Source organism: Vigna unguiculata, chromosome 2 (assembly GCF_004118075.2).
Source record: "Vigna unguiculata cultivar IT97K-499-35 chromosome 2, ASM411807v1, whole genome shotgun sequence".
Classification (NCBI taxonomy): Eukaryota; Viridiplantae; Streptophyta; class Magnoliopsida; order Fabales; family Fabaceae; genus Vigna; species Vigna unguiculata.
This window is the reverse complement of record NC_040280.1, coordinates 32674103-32690987: the sequence shown is the minus strand read 5'-3', so window position 1 is coordinate 32690987 and position 16885 is coordinate 32674103. Positions and strand designations below refer to the sequence as shown.

Genomic DNA, 16885 nt, shown 5'->3' with positions numbered 1-16885 from the left:
CTCAATATAATTGCTTGTGTTTGCTTCATTCTTAAAATTTCGGATGAAATATGATTGATTTTAATAGGATTGAAGAAGCAATATAATGATTACTTGTTTAACATGTAATGATAAATATATTAATTGTCTAAAACTATACAGAAGCAATTAACAACAAAAAATGAATTTTATAATTTTTTTTGTTGATGAATACCCTTTCATTTTCTTTTATATTCATTAATCAACCTTTCTTATATATAGTCAATTCTAACAATATTATTTATATGCATATTATTATTTAGAGTTTAAATCATTATGTATATTTGAAGTTGTTTTTTTTTTTTTGTAATTTTAAAGATAAAATTGTAAAATTTTGGTAAGTTTTGTATGAGAAAATTGTGATACCCTTTTTATTTAAATTATGTTTTAAGAGAGAGCTTGGGCCTGACTTCTTACAGGGCCCAGGGTCAGCTCATTATGGGACCCCTAAAACCCTTTCCAGCCTTACCAAACTCTCACTTGTCTCTTTTTCTAAAAATAAATCCCTCCCCTCCCTCAAATTCTTGAGCAGCAACTCTGCTAGGGCACAACTTTTGCCTCCCTGAGTTAGCAAATCATCCTTGTTCGGAGCTGTCTGAGCTCATTTTCCCATGTAAGTTGATCCTTTCCCTTGTTTCCTTTTGTTTTCAGCTCTTATGCTCTAGCCATGCCCTAATCTCCACCAAGTCTAAGTTCTTTTTGTACTTGTACGTATTTGTTTCAGCTTCTTAAGCTGTCGTTGAGCTGTGGTGAGTTTCTGTTAGGGCTCTCTTTCTCTTTGGTCCTCTTTTCCAGGTAAGAGAAGCTAGGTTTAGGACTTTTAAGCTATTTTTGTGTTTCTGGTGCTTGATTGATGTGGATGGTTGCATGAATTAGTATGGTTGTATGGTTGAGTATTTCTAGTTGAACAGGGCGTTGCATGTGCGAACAGGTGAAAAACCACCGATCTCGCTCAAGTGAGTAACTCTAACTCTCGCCTAAGCAAGAGTAGCAGTAACTCACCCCTGATTCCATTTTAATTTTGTTTTGATGACATCGTGTTGTGTCTAAATTTCCCCTTAATATACTTATGGATAAGTATATCAATAATGCATTTTCATACTTTTTAGTCTGATGTTTTATTTTATATTATAATTATGTAATATTTAATTTCAGTATATTTATTCTATTTTAAAAGATGTCACAAAAATAATTCACATCTTTAAATAGCACACTTTTGTACTATTTGAAATTAATAATCATTTTAATTACAAATTGTAATTTGTAATTTTTGCATAATTAATATATATCATTAATAATTTGTTAAAAATAGCCACCGTAAATTTGTATAACATAACTAGATAAGTAACTATTTATAAATTCTTTTGTTAATGTTAAAATAAGATATTTTATGTAAATTTTTAATAATAGTTTTAATTTGTTATAAGAAATATGTCTATTATTATTGTTATTAAATTATCATATAATAATAAGTTATTTATCATTCATCACTCATGCATTTGTACTTAAAATAAAATGAATATTTTTAACATAACATAATTAAATATTATATACTTCAATAATATTTAATTTAATAAAACAATAACTAAAATAATTATCTATATCAATTTTTTTTTCATCTTATACATATAAATAAATACAAATATAAGACATTTCGAAGACGGTGTCGTGCTAATTTGAAAAAAAAGAAATAAATTGTTATGCAATTTAATTTTTGTTAAAATTTTATAATTTAGAAAAAGTTAAAACTTTATTAATATTTAAGAATAATATAAAATGACATTATTTAAAGTTCCATTAAATGGAAGTTCGCAACAAAACTTATATTTATCTTAATAATAATAAAAAAAAAACAGGTGGCAACTAAATACAGTAACAGAAGACGACAGAAAGATAATAATTAATAATAAAAAAATTCCCCAAATTTCCAACTCTGCTTCAAATTCAAGCTGTCATATGAGTTCTCTCTCAATATATAACGTACCAAGTCCAAATTCCCTCTCCCTCCCTAACTCCCTCTTTTTCCTTCCTCAAATCAAATCTTTTACAGCAATATTTTCTCTCTTCTTCCTCTTCCTTCTCGTATAGATTCTAGGGTTTATCGCTCACACTCCATGGCCGCGGAGAAGCTCAGGGATTTGTCCCAACCTATTGATGTGCCTTTACTCGATGCCACTGTCGCTGCCTTCTATGGCACCGGATCCAAGGAACAGGTCACAGGCTTCTTCTTTCTTTTCGTCACTCTTTCTCTTTCCCTTGCGTCTCCAGTATTCAACATTTTCTCTAATTTGCCTCTTTCTTGCTTCACTGTGACATTCTCTTCTCATCTTCACTCACAGTTTGGCTTCTCCATACTTTTAGTTTTCATTGTCTCTTCGTGTCTCCCAATGAGTGAGAACAGTGTTGCCGTACAGAACTCGCTTACGCGTTTAGGGTTTATTTTTAGACGGAGTTATTATTTTTAATCATTCACTATTAAATTGCTTTGGCATCTCGTAAATACTCTTTTTCGAGGCACTGACTTGGTTCACTAAGGTGGACTTCGGGAATAGAATTCTTGGTAGCATTGTCAATTTTTGAAACTTGTCATTTTTTTTTTCTGCTTGTTTATACCTACTTTTTAGATTATTGAGTAATGATTCTTTATAATAATGCAGAGAACTGCTGCTGACCAGATTTTGCGGGATTTGCAAAATAATCCTGATACGTGGCTCCAAGTGATGCATATTTTACAGAACACTCAAAGCCTAAATACAAAGTTCTTTGCCTTACAGGTTAGTTTGTTTGATGATCGGTAATGTGGGGTAAATAGCTAATGTTGTTTATTTTTCATTTGTAAGACGTAAAACTGTTTGTCCTGTACAGCGAATCATACTTTTAGATCATTATACAATTTCATGGAGTTGGCGGAGTTGTTCTGCAATTAAATTCCAGGAGACAGTACCTTAAATTATACCACAATGCCCAAATGAATGTTCAGGACTTACTACATTTGTGTAATTGAGGTATCCGATACACTGGCATACTTGATTAAAACATCTAGAATTAATGTTGCTTAAAAAGTTACATGCAGGGACAATGTTGTTCATTGAACTTAATATTTCATTAGCTTTTCTTTCATTTAAATTTGTAAATATTTTCTGCATAACATTCCAAAGACAACTCTCAGACTCCTAAAAAACCCCATGCCTCGTTTTTAATAGTTGTTGGGTTGAAGTGAAAAGTTATTAAAATTTTTAATGTTGTCATGGCATAATATGGTCCAGCAAAAAGGAGTTAAGCAACTCCATTTTTTGTTGACAGTTGGAGATTTCCTTTGGCAATATGGGTTGAGAAACTTTGTTTTGATGATTCGTGCAAAAACACTTGAAAAGTTGATCTATGTTAAGTCTGCTCTGAACTTTGACCCAAACCTACTTGCTGGTGTAGTTTCTGGCCAAGTTTGGCATATTCTGAGACACTGTTTCAAAATTGTTCTTTGTTGGCTGCTAGTATTCTTAACCATTGTTTTCAGTCACCCTTCAGACTGTTCTCAATTAAGTACATTCACGCCTCTGTTCTTTTTTTTTTTTTGGTGTAGTTTGTACACATACCTTCACAGTTTACATCTCCCATGACCTCTTTTTGTCCCTTTTCTTGAGCTTTTCAAAATTCACAACCCCTCTATGTTTTCTTCTGTAATGGCATCATCTTCCCCTTTTTATTTTTCAATTGATTCCATCAACTTATGTGTCAAAATGTTAAACCCCTTGACTTCTTTGACTTCCGTTGCTATTGCCTAGTTAGTTAGTCCTTAGATTTATGGTGATTGTGTTTGTGAATTATGATTTATGACTGTGGGTTCTTTATATATCTCTAGTTTTGGACCTTTTTTATACATTTATTTATATATAAGAAATTACTTATCTTTCTATAATCTTTAATGTAACGGCATTTTAGGGTCAGCCCTTCCATTCCACCCTTTGGGATTTATAGCTTTAGCTTCAAATGCCATTCTGGAACCCGTGCTAAAAACCTACGACTATCAATTATACATGTAACTTTTAACTAGGCCCTTTACCATCAATTATAGTCTGTAAGGAAGATAATGTTTTCTTGTATGGATCAAGGTGTATGTGCTAGATTGAATCTTTATTAGTGATAATCGAAGTTGGAAGTATGCTTATTTTAAAGGACATAATTGTTTTGTTTCAGTCATAGCTAATTAATATTTGAGTGGAAGTATTTCAAGCCAAAATTACTTTCCTAGAGGTCTAATTACTATATTTGCTGAAATGTTAACCCCATACAATTTTGGTGTTGTTTTGTTGATGGAATTATTGACTCTTTTACTTGTGTATTATGTGTGTATTTTTACACTGTTTATTTTCCCTGACTTCTGCACTCAACTGGTTTATAGAGTTAAGTTTCATGGAAGCAACATTATTAGTTATCAAACAGATTCTCCACTTTGTTACTATAGTTCTATTGTATATACAGGTTCTAGAAGGTGTAATTAAATATAGATGGAATGCATTGCCTGCTGAGCAGCGAGACGGAATGAAAAATTTTATCTCTGATGTTATTGTACAGGTATGAGCGACATCTTGTAAAATGCAGAGACCATAGCTAGTGACACTTGTTGTGTTGATTTGTATGCTTTTAGTCTCTTTTTGTATCTTTTCTCTTCTTTACTGACCCTTTTTTGTTTAGCTATCTCGCAATGAAGTGTCATTTCGAACAGAGCGATTGTATGTCAACAAACTCAATATTATTTTAGTTCAGGTATACCTATGTCATATTGCTCAATTGGTCATTTATGTTATTCTCATCCAGTTATACTCTGCACAGTTTATTTTTCTAGATAAAATTTATTCATTTTCTATAGTTTTCCTCTGTTTTTCTAATGGATGTGTTGGTTTCTTTTACCTTTCACTTAATAATTCTGTTGCAATGTTTGATTAAATTCTTTTTCTGATTGATTAACTACATATGAATGTTTTTCTCAAATAAATCCTACATGCACAGATTTTGAAGCATGAATGGCCAGTGAGATGGAGAAGCTTCATTCCGGACCTTGTTTCAGCAGCTAAAACAAGTGAAACAATTTGCGAGAATTGTATGGCAATATTGAAGGTATGTTCACTTTTCTCATAAAGAATGTTCCTTTAGTCAATGAGTAACACTGCAAAATGTTCTTTCAGCTCTTGAGTGAAGAGGTTTTTGATTTTTCAAGAGGAGAGATGACTCAGCAGAAGATAAAAGAGCTTAAACAATCATTGAATAGGTAATAGTGATTGACTTTGTTTATAGGAAATCTTACACCACGACTTTTTTTTTTCTATTACATTTCTCTTTCTTGTACTTTGGTGATATAGCATTTTTTCTTGTTCTCTGATAGGCCCTGTCAAACAGAAGGGATAATAAATTAATTAAAATAGAGAATTCTGAATTGAAATGCTTAGAAAATACAAAATAAAGTGAAATTTTTATTGAAATGTGTAGAGAGATAAGCTTCTGTTGCTGAAAATATATATAGAGCCAAAGCTTACATTATAGAGTGTAGTTGTCTTATAGTTACAAAATTATAACTGACATACTGAGAGGTAAACTATGAAGAATAAATTGCACAAATACATTTATCAGGAAAGGTAACAGGGGATGGCATTCTCTTTTGTGTTAGATTATTGGTGGAACTAATTTCTCAATGCTGGACATTGATTATCTATTTTTTTACACTCTTGATTTTCTGGCTCCAGCTCATTTTAGTTATTAAGGAAGGAGTACTTACATAATGCTAAGAATTATACGTGCTGTTTGCAGTGAATTTCAGCTCATACATGAGTTGTGCTTATATGTGTTATCAGCGTCCCAAAGAACTGAGCTCATATGTGCAACACTGTCTACATTGCATGCCTTCTTATCATGGATTCCTTTGGGCTATATATTTGAATCACCATTGGTAGGTGCAGTTTTCTGCTTAAGTAGCACTGCAATTGAGTAATTCTGAAATCTCTTGGTTGTTTGTTCATTACAGCTTGAGAAACTGCTAAAATTTTTCCCAATTCCTGCTTATCAGAACCTGACATTGCAATGCTTAACCGAGGTATGCTCCATCCTCTATGTGTATAACATTGTAACTGGAACTTTCAAGATGAAATCACTATCTTTTAATATTCACAGGTTGCAGCCCTTCAGTTTCGGAATTACTTTGATGCTCATATTAAGATGTACAACATATTCATGGTTCAGTTGCAGGTGTGTTTAAATAATAATTTTCTGTTTCACGTTTTATTTGCCTATTTGCTTCATCATATTCCTGTATCTATTTTGTTGATCATGTGATAGTTTCTTTGGTTGATTCTGGGATATTGTTTTGTTTCATGCAGAGCATACTTCCGCCCACTACTAATATACCTGAGGCATATGCACATGGTTCAAGTGAAGAGCAAGTAAGTCTCCGTAAGCTAGCCTGATTTACTACTAAATTACTTGTGAAGCATCTATCTGACAAGTTTCTCCTCTGTTTAGGCATTTATACAAAATGTGGCACTGTTCTTCACATCATTTTTCAAGGCAAGTTTATTTTTTCAGTTTTATGTTTTCTTTGATTACAAGGAAGGTTTATATTAATGAAATGTAATGTGACCCGGTGAAAGAATGTACTACGGTATCATGAACTGTTGTGCCAAAGTTTTCTTTGTTTTTCTTTTTGCTTTTGTATGTCAACTCTTCCTCCTATTTTTTCTTTCTATGTATATTTCACTTATTGATTTTTTGTTTGTTTGATGAGTGTTCAGGTCTTTATTAACAAGAATAGTTGTGTGGTGATACCCTTCTGCTTATGCAGGTTCATATTCGAATTCTGGAGTCCACTCAAGAGAATATATCTGCTTTGCTTTTGGGTCTTGAATATCTCATCAATATCTCATATGTGGATGATACTGAGGTTTTTAAGGTATGATGATAACATTTATGTCTTCACTATGAATGATTATGTTGTGATTGCTCAATTTTTTTTTCGTTCTCAACCTTATACACCACTTTTGGTCCCCACCATTGGAAGTGTCCTAACTTAGTGTTCTGAAATGTACAAGAATTTTATTTTATGTGTACTTGTTTTCCAAAAAATATCAGGTCTGTCTGGACTACTGGAATGTCTTGGTTGCAGAATTATTTGAGCCACACCATGGTTTGGAGAACTCTGCAGCAACAGCAGCAAGCATGATTGGACTTCAGGTGTTGTCTCTTAATTTTTCTCATACCTTGATCTTGATTGTTCGAAACAAGAGCTGGCATTTTTAAAATATGTTTGTTGTGTTTGGTACTTCAATATATATATATATATATATATATATAACTTGTTAATGAGCTAATAAAGTACAATGCTGTAATTGCAATCTAATGAATAAAATCAAATCTGGTAAACTTAGGTGTAATAAATAACTATGGAAAATTTTCTCCTTACTTTCTCTTTCTTCAGTTATTGTTTGTGTTTTTTCTTCAGTGCACTAACATAGGGTATTCCTATTAATAGTTTGTGTTCTGAGATCTAAGATATTTATTTACAAGATATAGTTTGGATCAGTTGGTTTAACCCTAAAAATCATTATTTTGGAATATACATTGTCTGAAATGGTTTTCAATTAATATGTTGTCAATCTTTATAACATTTTCAAATGTGTATTTTTGTTCAACTTTAAATTTCCATTATTTTCCATATGCCTATCATTGATCATATATACTGTTTTCATCATTCTAAGAATGGCTAAGGTCATGATTATATTTTTCTCAATGGCAAGCAGGTGCCTGGTATGGTTGACGGCATTGGTTCACAGCTTCTTCAGCGCCGGCAACTTTATGCTGGTCCCATGTCAAAGTTAAGAATGCTTATGATCTGTCGTATGGCGAAACCAGAGGAGGTTCTCATAGTTGAAGATGAAAATGGGAATATAGTGCGGGAAACAATGAAAGACAATGCTGTTCTTGTCCAATACAAGGTAATAATACTGAAAATGTCTGAAGCTGTTTACGAATGAATATTGTACTTTATTGGATGATTAAAGAATAAATTTGAGAGATTTCTGTCATCATATTCTGATTAGTCAAAGTTCAATCAATTATACAGATTATGAGGGAGACTCTTATTTACTTGTCACATCTTGACCATGATGATACTGAAAAGCAGGTATGTGAATTACAATTCGGTGATCTTGGTTTTGAAGGGAGATAAAAAATCAATCTTGGGCTTTTATTTCAAATTTATTATTGGGAAGTTTGTATTTTTTGTAATTTCCAAATATGAACTGGTTTTTCTTTTCATCCAGGGGTAGAAACTAGGATGCAATTTATATTTGGTGTTTGTTCAAAGATAATATTAATAAGTTCAACTTTAAAACCCATTAAGGTCGCCCTAGTTGTGGGGGTTTGGGCAGTTTGCATGAGGTGTTAGATTTAAACTTTGATGATGCGATTGTACATGCGCAAAAAAAGCTGTGCTTCATTAACCCAAGGATTTATCAATGTTGTATGGATATGTTATTTTCATATACTGACTTGCAATTGAGAAATTGATGCATTTTTGTCCCTATACAAATATCAGAACTTGATGTAGTGGACTTTTATATAATCATGTGCAGATGTTGAGGAAGTTAAGTAAACAACTTAGTGGTGAGGACTGGACGTGGAACAATTTGAACACACTGTGCTGGGCGATAGGATCTATATCTGGTTCCATGATGGAAGAGCAGGTATTGTGAACAACCCAATAACATTGTTCTGCCGACTGTTGTTAAGATGTGATCCTACTAATATATTAATAAATTCAGTTCAAATTTTTAATATTTATTTTATAAATATGGTAAGCATGAGAAATAGGGCACATAATGAGACCAGAACTGCTCTTCATAGAGAGGAAACAGAGATGTGGGACTGGGAGAAAGGGTTCTGGGTGAAATGCAATGCTGGCAAAGATGCATGGCAGAGCCCCAAGTCAATGTTGATAACTACAACCCTATAGCGTTTACACAAACTTGTGTAGCTTTCCTAAATTTGTCTAGCGAAGTTTGCGTGGAAATTCTTGGGAGTTTTCTTACATAATCGAAAAAGAATATTACTTAAAAACTTGTTGATGACATACATATAGGCTTAACATGATACTTAACACAACAATAATTCAAACAATGTACTAAAATAGCAAATCACAATAACTAAACTAATTAAACGTAAAACTACAATTATAACCCAATTATTTATAAATTCATGAAAGCAAGATATTTAAGTTAAAACATTTAAAAAAGGAGTTAATTTCTTCAAATCATTTGAGTCATGGTAAATCTTTGTTGTAATAAGGTCATTGGAGGCAAGGAAATTACAATTGAGTTCAACTTGCTGGCTTGCTTCTTCACTCGAGTTTATGAGTTTAACAAACATGGTTACAGGGCTAGAGCCATTTAAGCCCAATTGTTGGTACATATCAACATCAAATCTAAACTGCTATATCCTAATTATAAATATATTTTCATCCTCAATGTTGCTTTACTTTGTTCTTTTATTTTTATTTTTTTAATTGATGCATGTATAACAGGATTTTCCAACCGAGTAATGTTAGTTGTATTCATGGTGTGAATAATTTGACTGAGAAATAATTCCTAGATTATCGTTTTTATTCTGATATGAAATTAGAAAATTACAGATATTGATATTTACAGTACAGTTGCAAACAGATGTGACAGCTAACTAAAACTCAACTGAGTCCTAGTACTTGTATCTTGCTGATTAGGCTAGCAGCCAGCTGAATTTTCTAGTCTAGGAGAATTGGCTCCTGCGCAGGTACTCTGACCATTACAATGCGCAGGCCCAATAGGCTAGATTACTATGTATCATAGCAAATATCTTTGTTTTTTCTTGTGGACTCTTTTATTGGTTGTGTTATTTCTAGAAAAAATAAGTTAAAACTCACATCTTGGTTCTGTGGCAGGAAAACAGATTTTTGGTTATGGTCATTCGTGATTTATTAAACCTATGTGAAATCACAAAAGGAAAAGATAACAAAGCCGTTATTGCTAGTAATATCATGTAAGTGATTTTTGTATATTCATTTGCTCTTTGTTTTTAATGATGCATTTCCTTTGTTGAATAATATGCAGTTTCTTCTTCTGACAGGTATGTAGTTGGGCAGTATCCACGGTTTTTAAGAGCTCATTGGAAGTTTCTTAAAACTGTTGTTAATAAGTTATTTGAGTTTATGCATGAGACACATCCTGGAGTTCAGGTTTTGATTTTCGTTTTTCTATGTTTTCTGTCAGATGTCAGATGACTGTCGTCTCTGATGATATTTGCATGACTTGTTTGGAATAAACCTTGGTTGTGCTTGTCTTTCTTATGTTAGGAGCTTTGTTTATGTCAAATAACTTAAAATTGAAATTTATACATCAATTGATGTCTTGGAGTCGGAAGAAGAGAAATATTAAATCACACAGATTACAATAAAACAGAATTTGCTTTACAGAGTCATAAACCCCTATTACAAACATATTTAATATTAATACTTTAATATGATGCCCCTAAAAGTCTATCCTAAACTCTTAACACTACAGTCAGTAACCTATATAAACCATCCAAGAATAAATTGTATGTTTTCTTAAAAAATCAGTATTAGATTCTTTAGTTTTAATATTCCAATTTAGTTCCTATTCTCTTTTTTCTTTTAAAATTTGATTATATTAGTGGTGTATTTAACTCGATGTGTGATTTGATTATTCTGATCTTATATGTCTTGTTTGTGTTTTTACCTACAGCTAACTTATTTCATTTTTCTTTTGAACTAGTAGTTTATTCCAATGGAGTACTAAAATTTAATTTAAATACTGTGGCATTCTTCAATGATTAAAACATTATTTTACATGTATATTATTTTTTCCGTTCAAAATTCATTTTGCATAATTTTGTTCATGTTTAACTTATTTTAGGATATGGCCTGCGATACATTTTTGAAAATAGTTCAGAAGTGCAAGCGTAAATTTGTTACCACCCAGGTAACATTTTATCTCCCAAAAGCAAGTATATTCCATTTCTACATATAATAATAATACTAATAATCATGTTTGTTGTTATGTCAGGTTGGAGAAAATGGGCCCTTTGTTTCTGAACTTCTTACTACTCTTCCAAATACAATTGCGGATCTTGAACCCCATCAAATACACTCGTTCTATGAATCTGTATCCATTTTTCTCTTAAGTTGACTGATAATCTTAAGTGATATGCTTATATTTTCATGTGTATATTTTTAATTGATATTAAATGTTGTAGGTTGCTTACATGATTCAAGCAGAGTCTGATGTCCAGAAGAGAGATGAATATCTTCAAAAGTTGATGGTGCTACCGAATCAGGTTATCTGTTTGATTAAGAAGCCACATTATTTCCTTTATCTTTTTAATGTTATTTACATGCACGAATTCTCATCCTACTCATTCTTCGGCAGAGGTGGATGGAGATTATTGGGAAGGCACACCAAAATGTTGATTTTCTGAAGGATCAAGATGTGATCCGAAATGTTCTTAATATATTACAGGTATAACTATGTGGTAATTTTGTTTATTCTACTTTATATTTCCTGAGAATTTCACATCGCATACTTGATGGCTTTTGAAGTGGAAATTAATTTGTTCTTTCTAGTCATCTGAAAATAAGTTCTTTGATTAATTTATTGTTTGATCTTTTATTTCCGAATTTAGAATTTCCTACACAAGTCTTTGTTCTTTGTTGAGGGATGAATTATTTCTTCGTATCGTACATTTTGTTTATTCCATTATTAGTAAATGATCTTAATAGAAATTTTTGTATTCTGTACTCTTCATGTGTGCATTATTGGCAGTTGAACATAAGAATTTTGGTTTAATTCCCGCTGCTGGTGGACCTTCATGAATAGCTTATTAGAAGTACAGCCATAAGCCTTTGGTGAAACTTGTGGATTAACCTTACCTGGAAATAGGGAAACCTTCCTTCTGAATAAACTTTCATAACAAAATACATCTAATGACTTTGGTACTGAGCATATGATAGGAGTCATTATAATATAATGTTGTACCTTGCTAGTTATTTGATAATTAGCCAGGGTTTTAACACCTTATCTTTTCTTAAGTTTCTACCAAGGGTTGATGTGTAATTGTTAGACATATAGCTGTTTGGTGGATCCACATCAATGGTTTATGTTACTTCTCTAACATGCTTGTACGTTCATAAAAGCATAAGCATTTCCGGTCTTATTATTTGACCGTGGTCAATGCACACGTGCTTTCTTACCTTCTGTTAAAATTCAATTTTTTTACTTCATATATGGGGATGCAAGGAATAAACTCTTGACCACTTGGTAGTGTAATGTAGACTTCAAATATCGTATCATGAACCAGTAATGGTTTATGTTACTTCTCTAACATACATATATGTACTTCATAAAAGCATAAGCCTTTTGGGTCTTATCATTTGAGCGTGGCCAATGCACTGACTTTCTTACCTTTTGTTAAAATTAAATTTTTTATTTCAAGAATGGGGATGCAAGGAACGAACTCTTGACCACTTGGTGGTGTATTGTAGACTTCCAATGTCGTATCATGAACCAATTATTCCAAATGGCTCAACCTGTTAGGCAAAGACACGTGCATGGTTATATATTACATATCTAACCATTAATATCTGTGTCATGGTTTGTAGCGTTTGTTTAGTTTTCTCCTTGTGCTTTACGCTTCTTCTAATTGCAGACAAATACAAGTGTTGCATCTTCTCTAGGAACATATTTCCTACCACAGATCACATTGATTTTTTTGGACATGTTGAACGTGTACCGGTATGTTCTGTTGACTGAAATGTCTTTATATTATTTTGACATGGATTTTTGTTTTATGCTACAAATATACAGATTATATTCTTTTATCCTCCCATTAATAATGACTAATATATTTTTTACCTGCAACAGAATGTATAGCGAGCTTATATCGAAAAGTATTGCAGAGGGTGGACCTTTTGCTTCTAGAACATCCTATGTGAAACTTCTACGGTGGGTTTGGTTAATATAACATTGATTTTGTAGTAACCAGATTGCTGTTAACCTTGATAGTGTTGTTATTGATGCAGTTCGGTTAAGAGAGAAACACTTAAACTGGTTGATACATTCTTGGACAAGGCTGAGGATCAACCACAAATTGCAAAACATTTTGTACCACCAATGATGGATCCTGTTCTTGGAGATTATGCTAGGAATGTGCCTGATGCAAGGGAATCAGAGGTCTTGTCACTTTTTGCCACGATTGTAAACAAGTGTGTCAATTCTTCTCTCTTTATTTGTTAATTAATTGAGCGTGAACACTCAAAATTCTACGTTTATATTCTTTTATTATCTAATAGTGTTCACCTCAACCAAAATAAGCTTGTAGAAGGAGAATAAGCTAAGATTGCTCGTATTCTCTGCAGATATAAAGCTGCAATGGTTGAAGATGTCCCTCGCATATTTGAAGCTGTTTTCCAGTGCACACTGGAGGTAATTGTCTAGGTTATTTGTCTAGGTAACTGCATTGTACACTCCAATAGTTTATCATAATGCCCTTAAATTGACTTCCAGCATGGCCAACCAACATTTATTTTCCCTAGTTGAATGGCCTTTTTTTCTGGTATGTGGTTGTTGATAACCTATGCTTACATTTGATGAAACTGGTTTGACATTGCTTAGAAGTTCTGTTTTTATTCATTATCTGTTATATTCTATCAATTATGATGGTGTATAATTATTGGATATCTGCACCTAAATATCAATATTTGCAATTATTCTTTTATTCTGGTACACAGATGATTACAAAGAATTTTGAAGACTACCCAGAGCATCGGCTAAAGTTCTTCTCATTACTGCGTGCCATAGCTACTCACTGCTTCCCTGCTTTGTTCTGCTTGTCTAGTCAGGTGGTGTTTCTTACCTAGCACTTTGCTTACGCCAAACAATTGTGTGGCAGTTTATTTGGTTTTGTCCATGTAGACAGTGACTGTTCTTCCTAATTTATTTTTGTAGTCTAATATTTGTAATCTGTTTCAGCAACTGATGCTTGTTGTGTTTCTTTCAAAGCACTTTGTCTATGCTAAAAATTGTGTGGCGGATTATTTGATTTTATCTAAAGTTGACAGTAACTGTTTTTCCTAATTTATTTTTTGTAGTCTGATGTTTGTAATTTGTTTCAGCAACTGAAGCTTGTTATGGATTCAATAATATGGGCATTTCGGCATACAGAAAGGAATATTGCTGAGACTGGGCTAAACCTGTTGTTTGAGATGCTGAAGAAGTTTCAGGTGATCTTTGTATATTATTTAATCCATATCTCACTTCATTTCCAAAGCTGTGAAACAATTTATTTATACTTTAAATACAGATTTCTACAATAAGCAATTTTAAGGAAAATAACTTATTTCAGAAGAAGATGAAGGGCTGTTTCGTAGTGCTTATTTTAAAAAAATAAATAAAAGTTAGTGTATGTTTAATGAAATAGGCAAACTCCTGCTTGTTTTAAGCTAAACAAACTGGCCCAAATTTCCTTGTTAAGAAAGCCTGAAAACTGTTCATTAAATAAATTGGACCTAAAGAAGTAGAACCTTACATATTTTAATAAAGAAACACTGTTCTAAATGAGCACAAACAACCCGGCCTTTTATTTTCCATAGTTTTTCTTGTTTGTTATTGTCTATCACTTTCCTGTTCTGGATGATTCTGATCCTCCCTCAAGATTTCCCTCGTTTTTCTCTATTAAACAGGCATCAGAGTTCTGTAATCAGTTTTATCGGACGTACTTTTTGACAATTGAGCAAGAGATATTTGCTGTCTTGACAGACACTTTTCATAAGCCTGGGTTCAAATTACATGTCTTGGTGCTTCAACATTTGTTCTGTCTGGTACAGTTTCAAATCATATCTTTTTTATTTTTGTTTCATTAGTCAGTGAAAATTTGCTATAATGAAAGAGTTGGCATTTATCAGGCTGACTCTGGCTCCTTAACTGAGCCTCTTTGGGATGCTTCTACAAATGCCTATCCTTACCCAAGTAATGCAGCTTTTGTACGTGAGTTCACAATAAAACTTTTAAGCACTTCATTTCGGAACATGACTGCTTCAGAGGTAATCGAGGAGAAAACTAATGTTATAAACAAACCCATTTGCGAATAGAAGACTAATTGCTGGAAATTTGCAGGTTACTCAATTTGTTAATGGACTTTTTGAGTCAACAAATGACCTTGCGATATTTAAAACTCACATTCGAGATTTTCTTGTACAGTCAAAAGAATTTTCAGCTCAGGTAATTCTTTATACAGTACTGTATGTTTTTGCCTCATTTCACCATCGCCACAATTGGGAAGTTTGAACTTTTGCCAATATAATATTGACTACTGCATCATTTTTTTGCTAAACGAAGTCGGTCCAGTCTCTTAAATACGTAATTCCATTGATTTCGTAACATGCCTGGTATTCTAATTCCTTAATGTAGTTCTATGTATCCTGGCTGGTTGATGTTTTGGTTTGCTTCACTTAGATTATTGGACGCTACAAGTGTATCGTTTTGTGTTAGACTTATGTTCTTAGTGTATTTGTGCAACTGGTCAGGTTTGTTAATTGTTCTCTCTACCGCAGGATAACAAAGATCTCTATGCTGAAGAGGCTGCAGCTCAGAGACATAGGGAACGACAAAGAATGCTTTCTATTCCAGGACTTGTTGCCCCGAGCGAGTTGCAAGATGAAATGGTTGACTCGTAGTAGGTTATATACAATATAGAAGTTAACACATCACACCGGCATTCGCCTTGATTCAATCAAATACCGGACGGTTTGAGAACACATGTAGCATTTTGCTCTCAAAAATCTTGTTCTCTGCTTTTCCCAATGCATCGTCTTGGGACTGGTTCCTGGTTTCAGAGGTTTGGCTACTTCCCTGTCTGGGTAAGTGTTAGAGTATGCAGTTGCTAATTTAGGATATATAGTAGTCATACGGGAGGGATTTATCAAGGCAGCTTTCCGTAGAATCGCAGGATGGATGAGTCAATTTTTTTTTTAGTAATGATCACTCCTTAGGTGTCACGTAACCTCTGACTATTTGTGCAGAACAGTCCTTGTGGTTGGATATTTTGTTTTCTTTTCCACCTATTAGTTTAGGGGAATTGATGTAACCATGATTGCATTAATATATGGTTTTCATTTTCCTGGTGTTATTCTTATTCTTATTATTATTATAGATCACTTGACCCCGTCCTTCAAATTGAACGAAAAACTTAGTGTACCTCCAATGTCTAGTCTTTGCTTGTGACTTGAATTGTTGGGGAATAGGGTGGTTTCAATAGTTTCGCATGTAGAGATGAGGATCATGTTTGTATTTGTTACACCTTTAGTTGTGAGAGTCGTGTGTCATTTTCTGTACAGCCATTGTTAGTGGCATTCGCTGAGCGCCACCACCAGTCATCTGATCAGATTGTACGGCTTTAAAAAATTTTGGTTTAATTAGTCGACAATCTAATAAAATATTTGCTTTAATGTACTTGTTTCACAAGGTTATCGTAGCAAGTGATTTATTCATGTCATTAAATTAGATGTAAAACCTTTTAACATTTCACCACAGCGTATCTTGTTTTAAATATAATCTTATATCATATACATGATTCATTACATTATTCTCATTTACATTGTGGTGCATATTCTACATTGTAAGTAATTAACTATTAACTATATTGCACATCACTTATTATCATTTTCATTATAGTTGTCAAAATGGGTAATCCGACTTTATTCGGCTCGATTCATCACGGGTTGATAATTTAATGAGTCAATCCAACCCAATTCACTTTTTAGCGAGTTAAAAAAATTTGA

General features: G+C 32.9%; 1 protein-coding gene across 3 annotated transcripts; it reads left to right on the top strand.

The window, feature by feature from the left end:
* Positions 1–508: 508 nt before the first annotated feature.
* On the top strand, positions 509–16233 carry LOC114173388 (protein EXPORTIN 1A-like). 3 transcript variants are annotated; one of them, XM_028057752.1, is made up of 34 exons: positions 510–631; positions 743–813; positions 2676–2792; positions 2884–3023; positions 4498–4590; positions 4711–4782; positions 5026–5133; positions 5202–5284; positions 5821–5959; positions 6035–6103; positions 6181–6255; positions 6387–6449; positions 6529–6573; positions 6848–6955; positions 7135–7236; positions 7803–7997; positions 8126–8185; positions 8637–8747; positions 9977–10074; positions 10162–10270; positions 10968–11033; positions 11118–11216; positions 11308–11388; positions 11481–11570; positions 12757–12842; positions 12972–13052; positions 13130–13312; positions 13466–13532; positions 13838–13948; positions 14222–14329; positions 14789–14926; positions 15011–15148; positions 15222–15326; positions 15659–15781. In XM_028057752.1, exons 4-34 carry the CDS (start codon positions 2991–2993, stop codon positions 15779–15781), a joined length of 3039 nt encoding a protein of 1012 aa, XP_027913553.1. In that variant the 5' UTR covers positions 510–631; positions 743–813; positions 2676–2792; positions 2884–2990. The 3 variants fall into 3 exon arrangements, with proteins under 3 accessions (XP_027913552.1, XP_027913553.1, XP_027913551.1); XM_028057751.1 differs by lacking the exon at positions 2884–3023 and having other exon boundaries at positions 509–631; XM_028057750.1 differs by lacking the exons at positions 510–631; positions 743–813; positions 2884–3023 and adding an exon at positions 2133–2231 and having other exon boundaries at positions 15659–16233.
* The last annotated feature ends 652 nt before the right edge of the window (positions 16234–16885 follow it).

Excerpts from the sequence above, each read along its gene's own strand:
- LOC114173388 (XM_028057750.1), top strand. The coding sequence starts at position 2,133 with ATGGCCGCGGAGAAGCTCAGGGATTTGTCCCAACCTATTGATGTGCCT. Across the intron at positions 8,748-9,976 it reads GTTCCATGATGGAAGAGCAG|GAAAACAGATTTTTGGTTAT; the intron begins GTATTGTGAACA and ends GTTCTGTGGCAG. Across the intron at positions 15,149-15,221 it reads GGAACATGACTGCTTCAGAG|GTTACTCAATTTGTTAATGG; the intron begins GTAATCGAGGAG and ends GGAAATTTGCAG.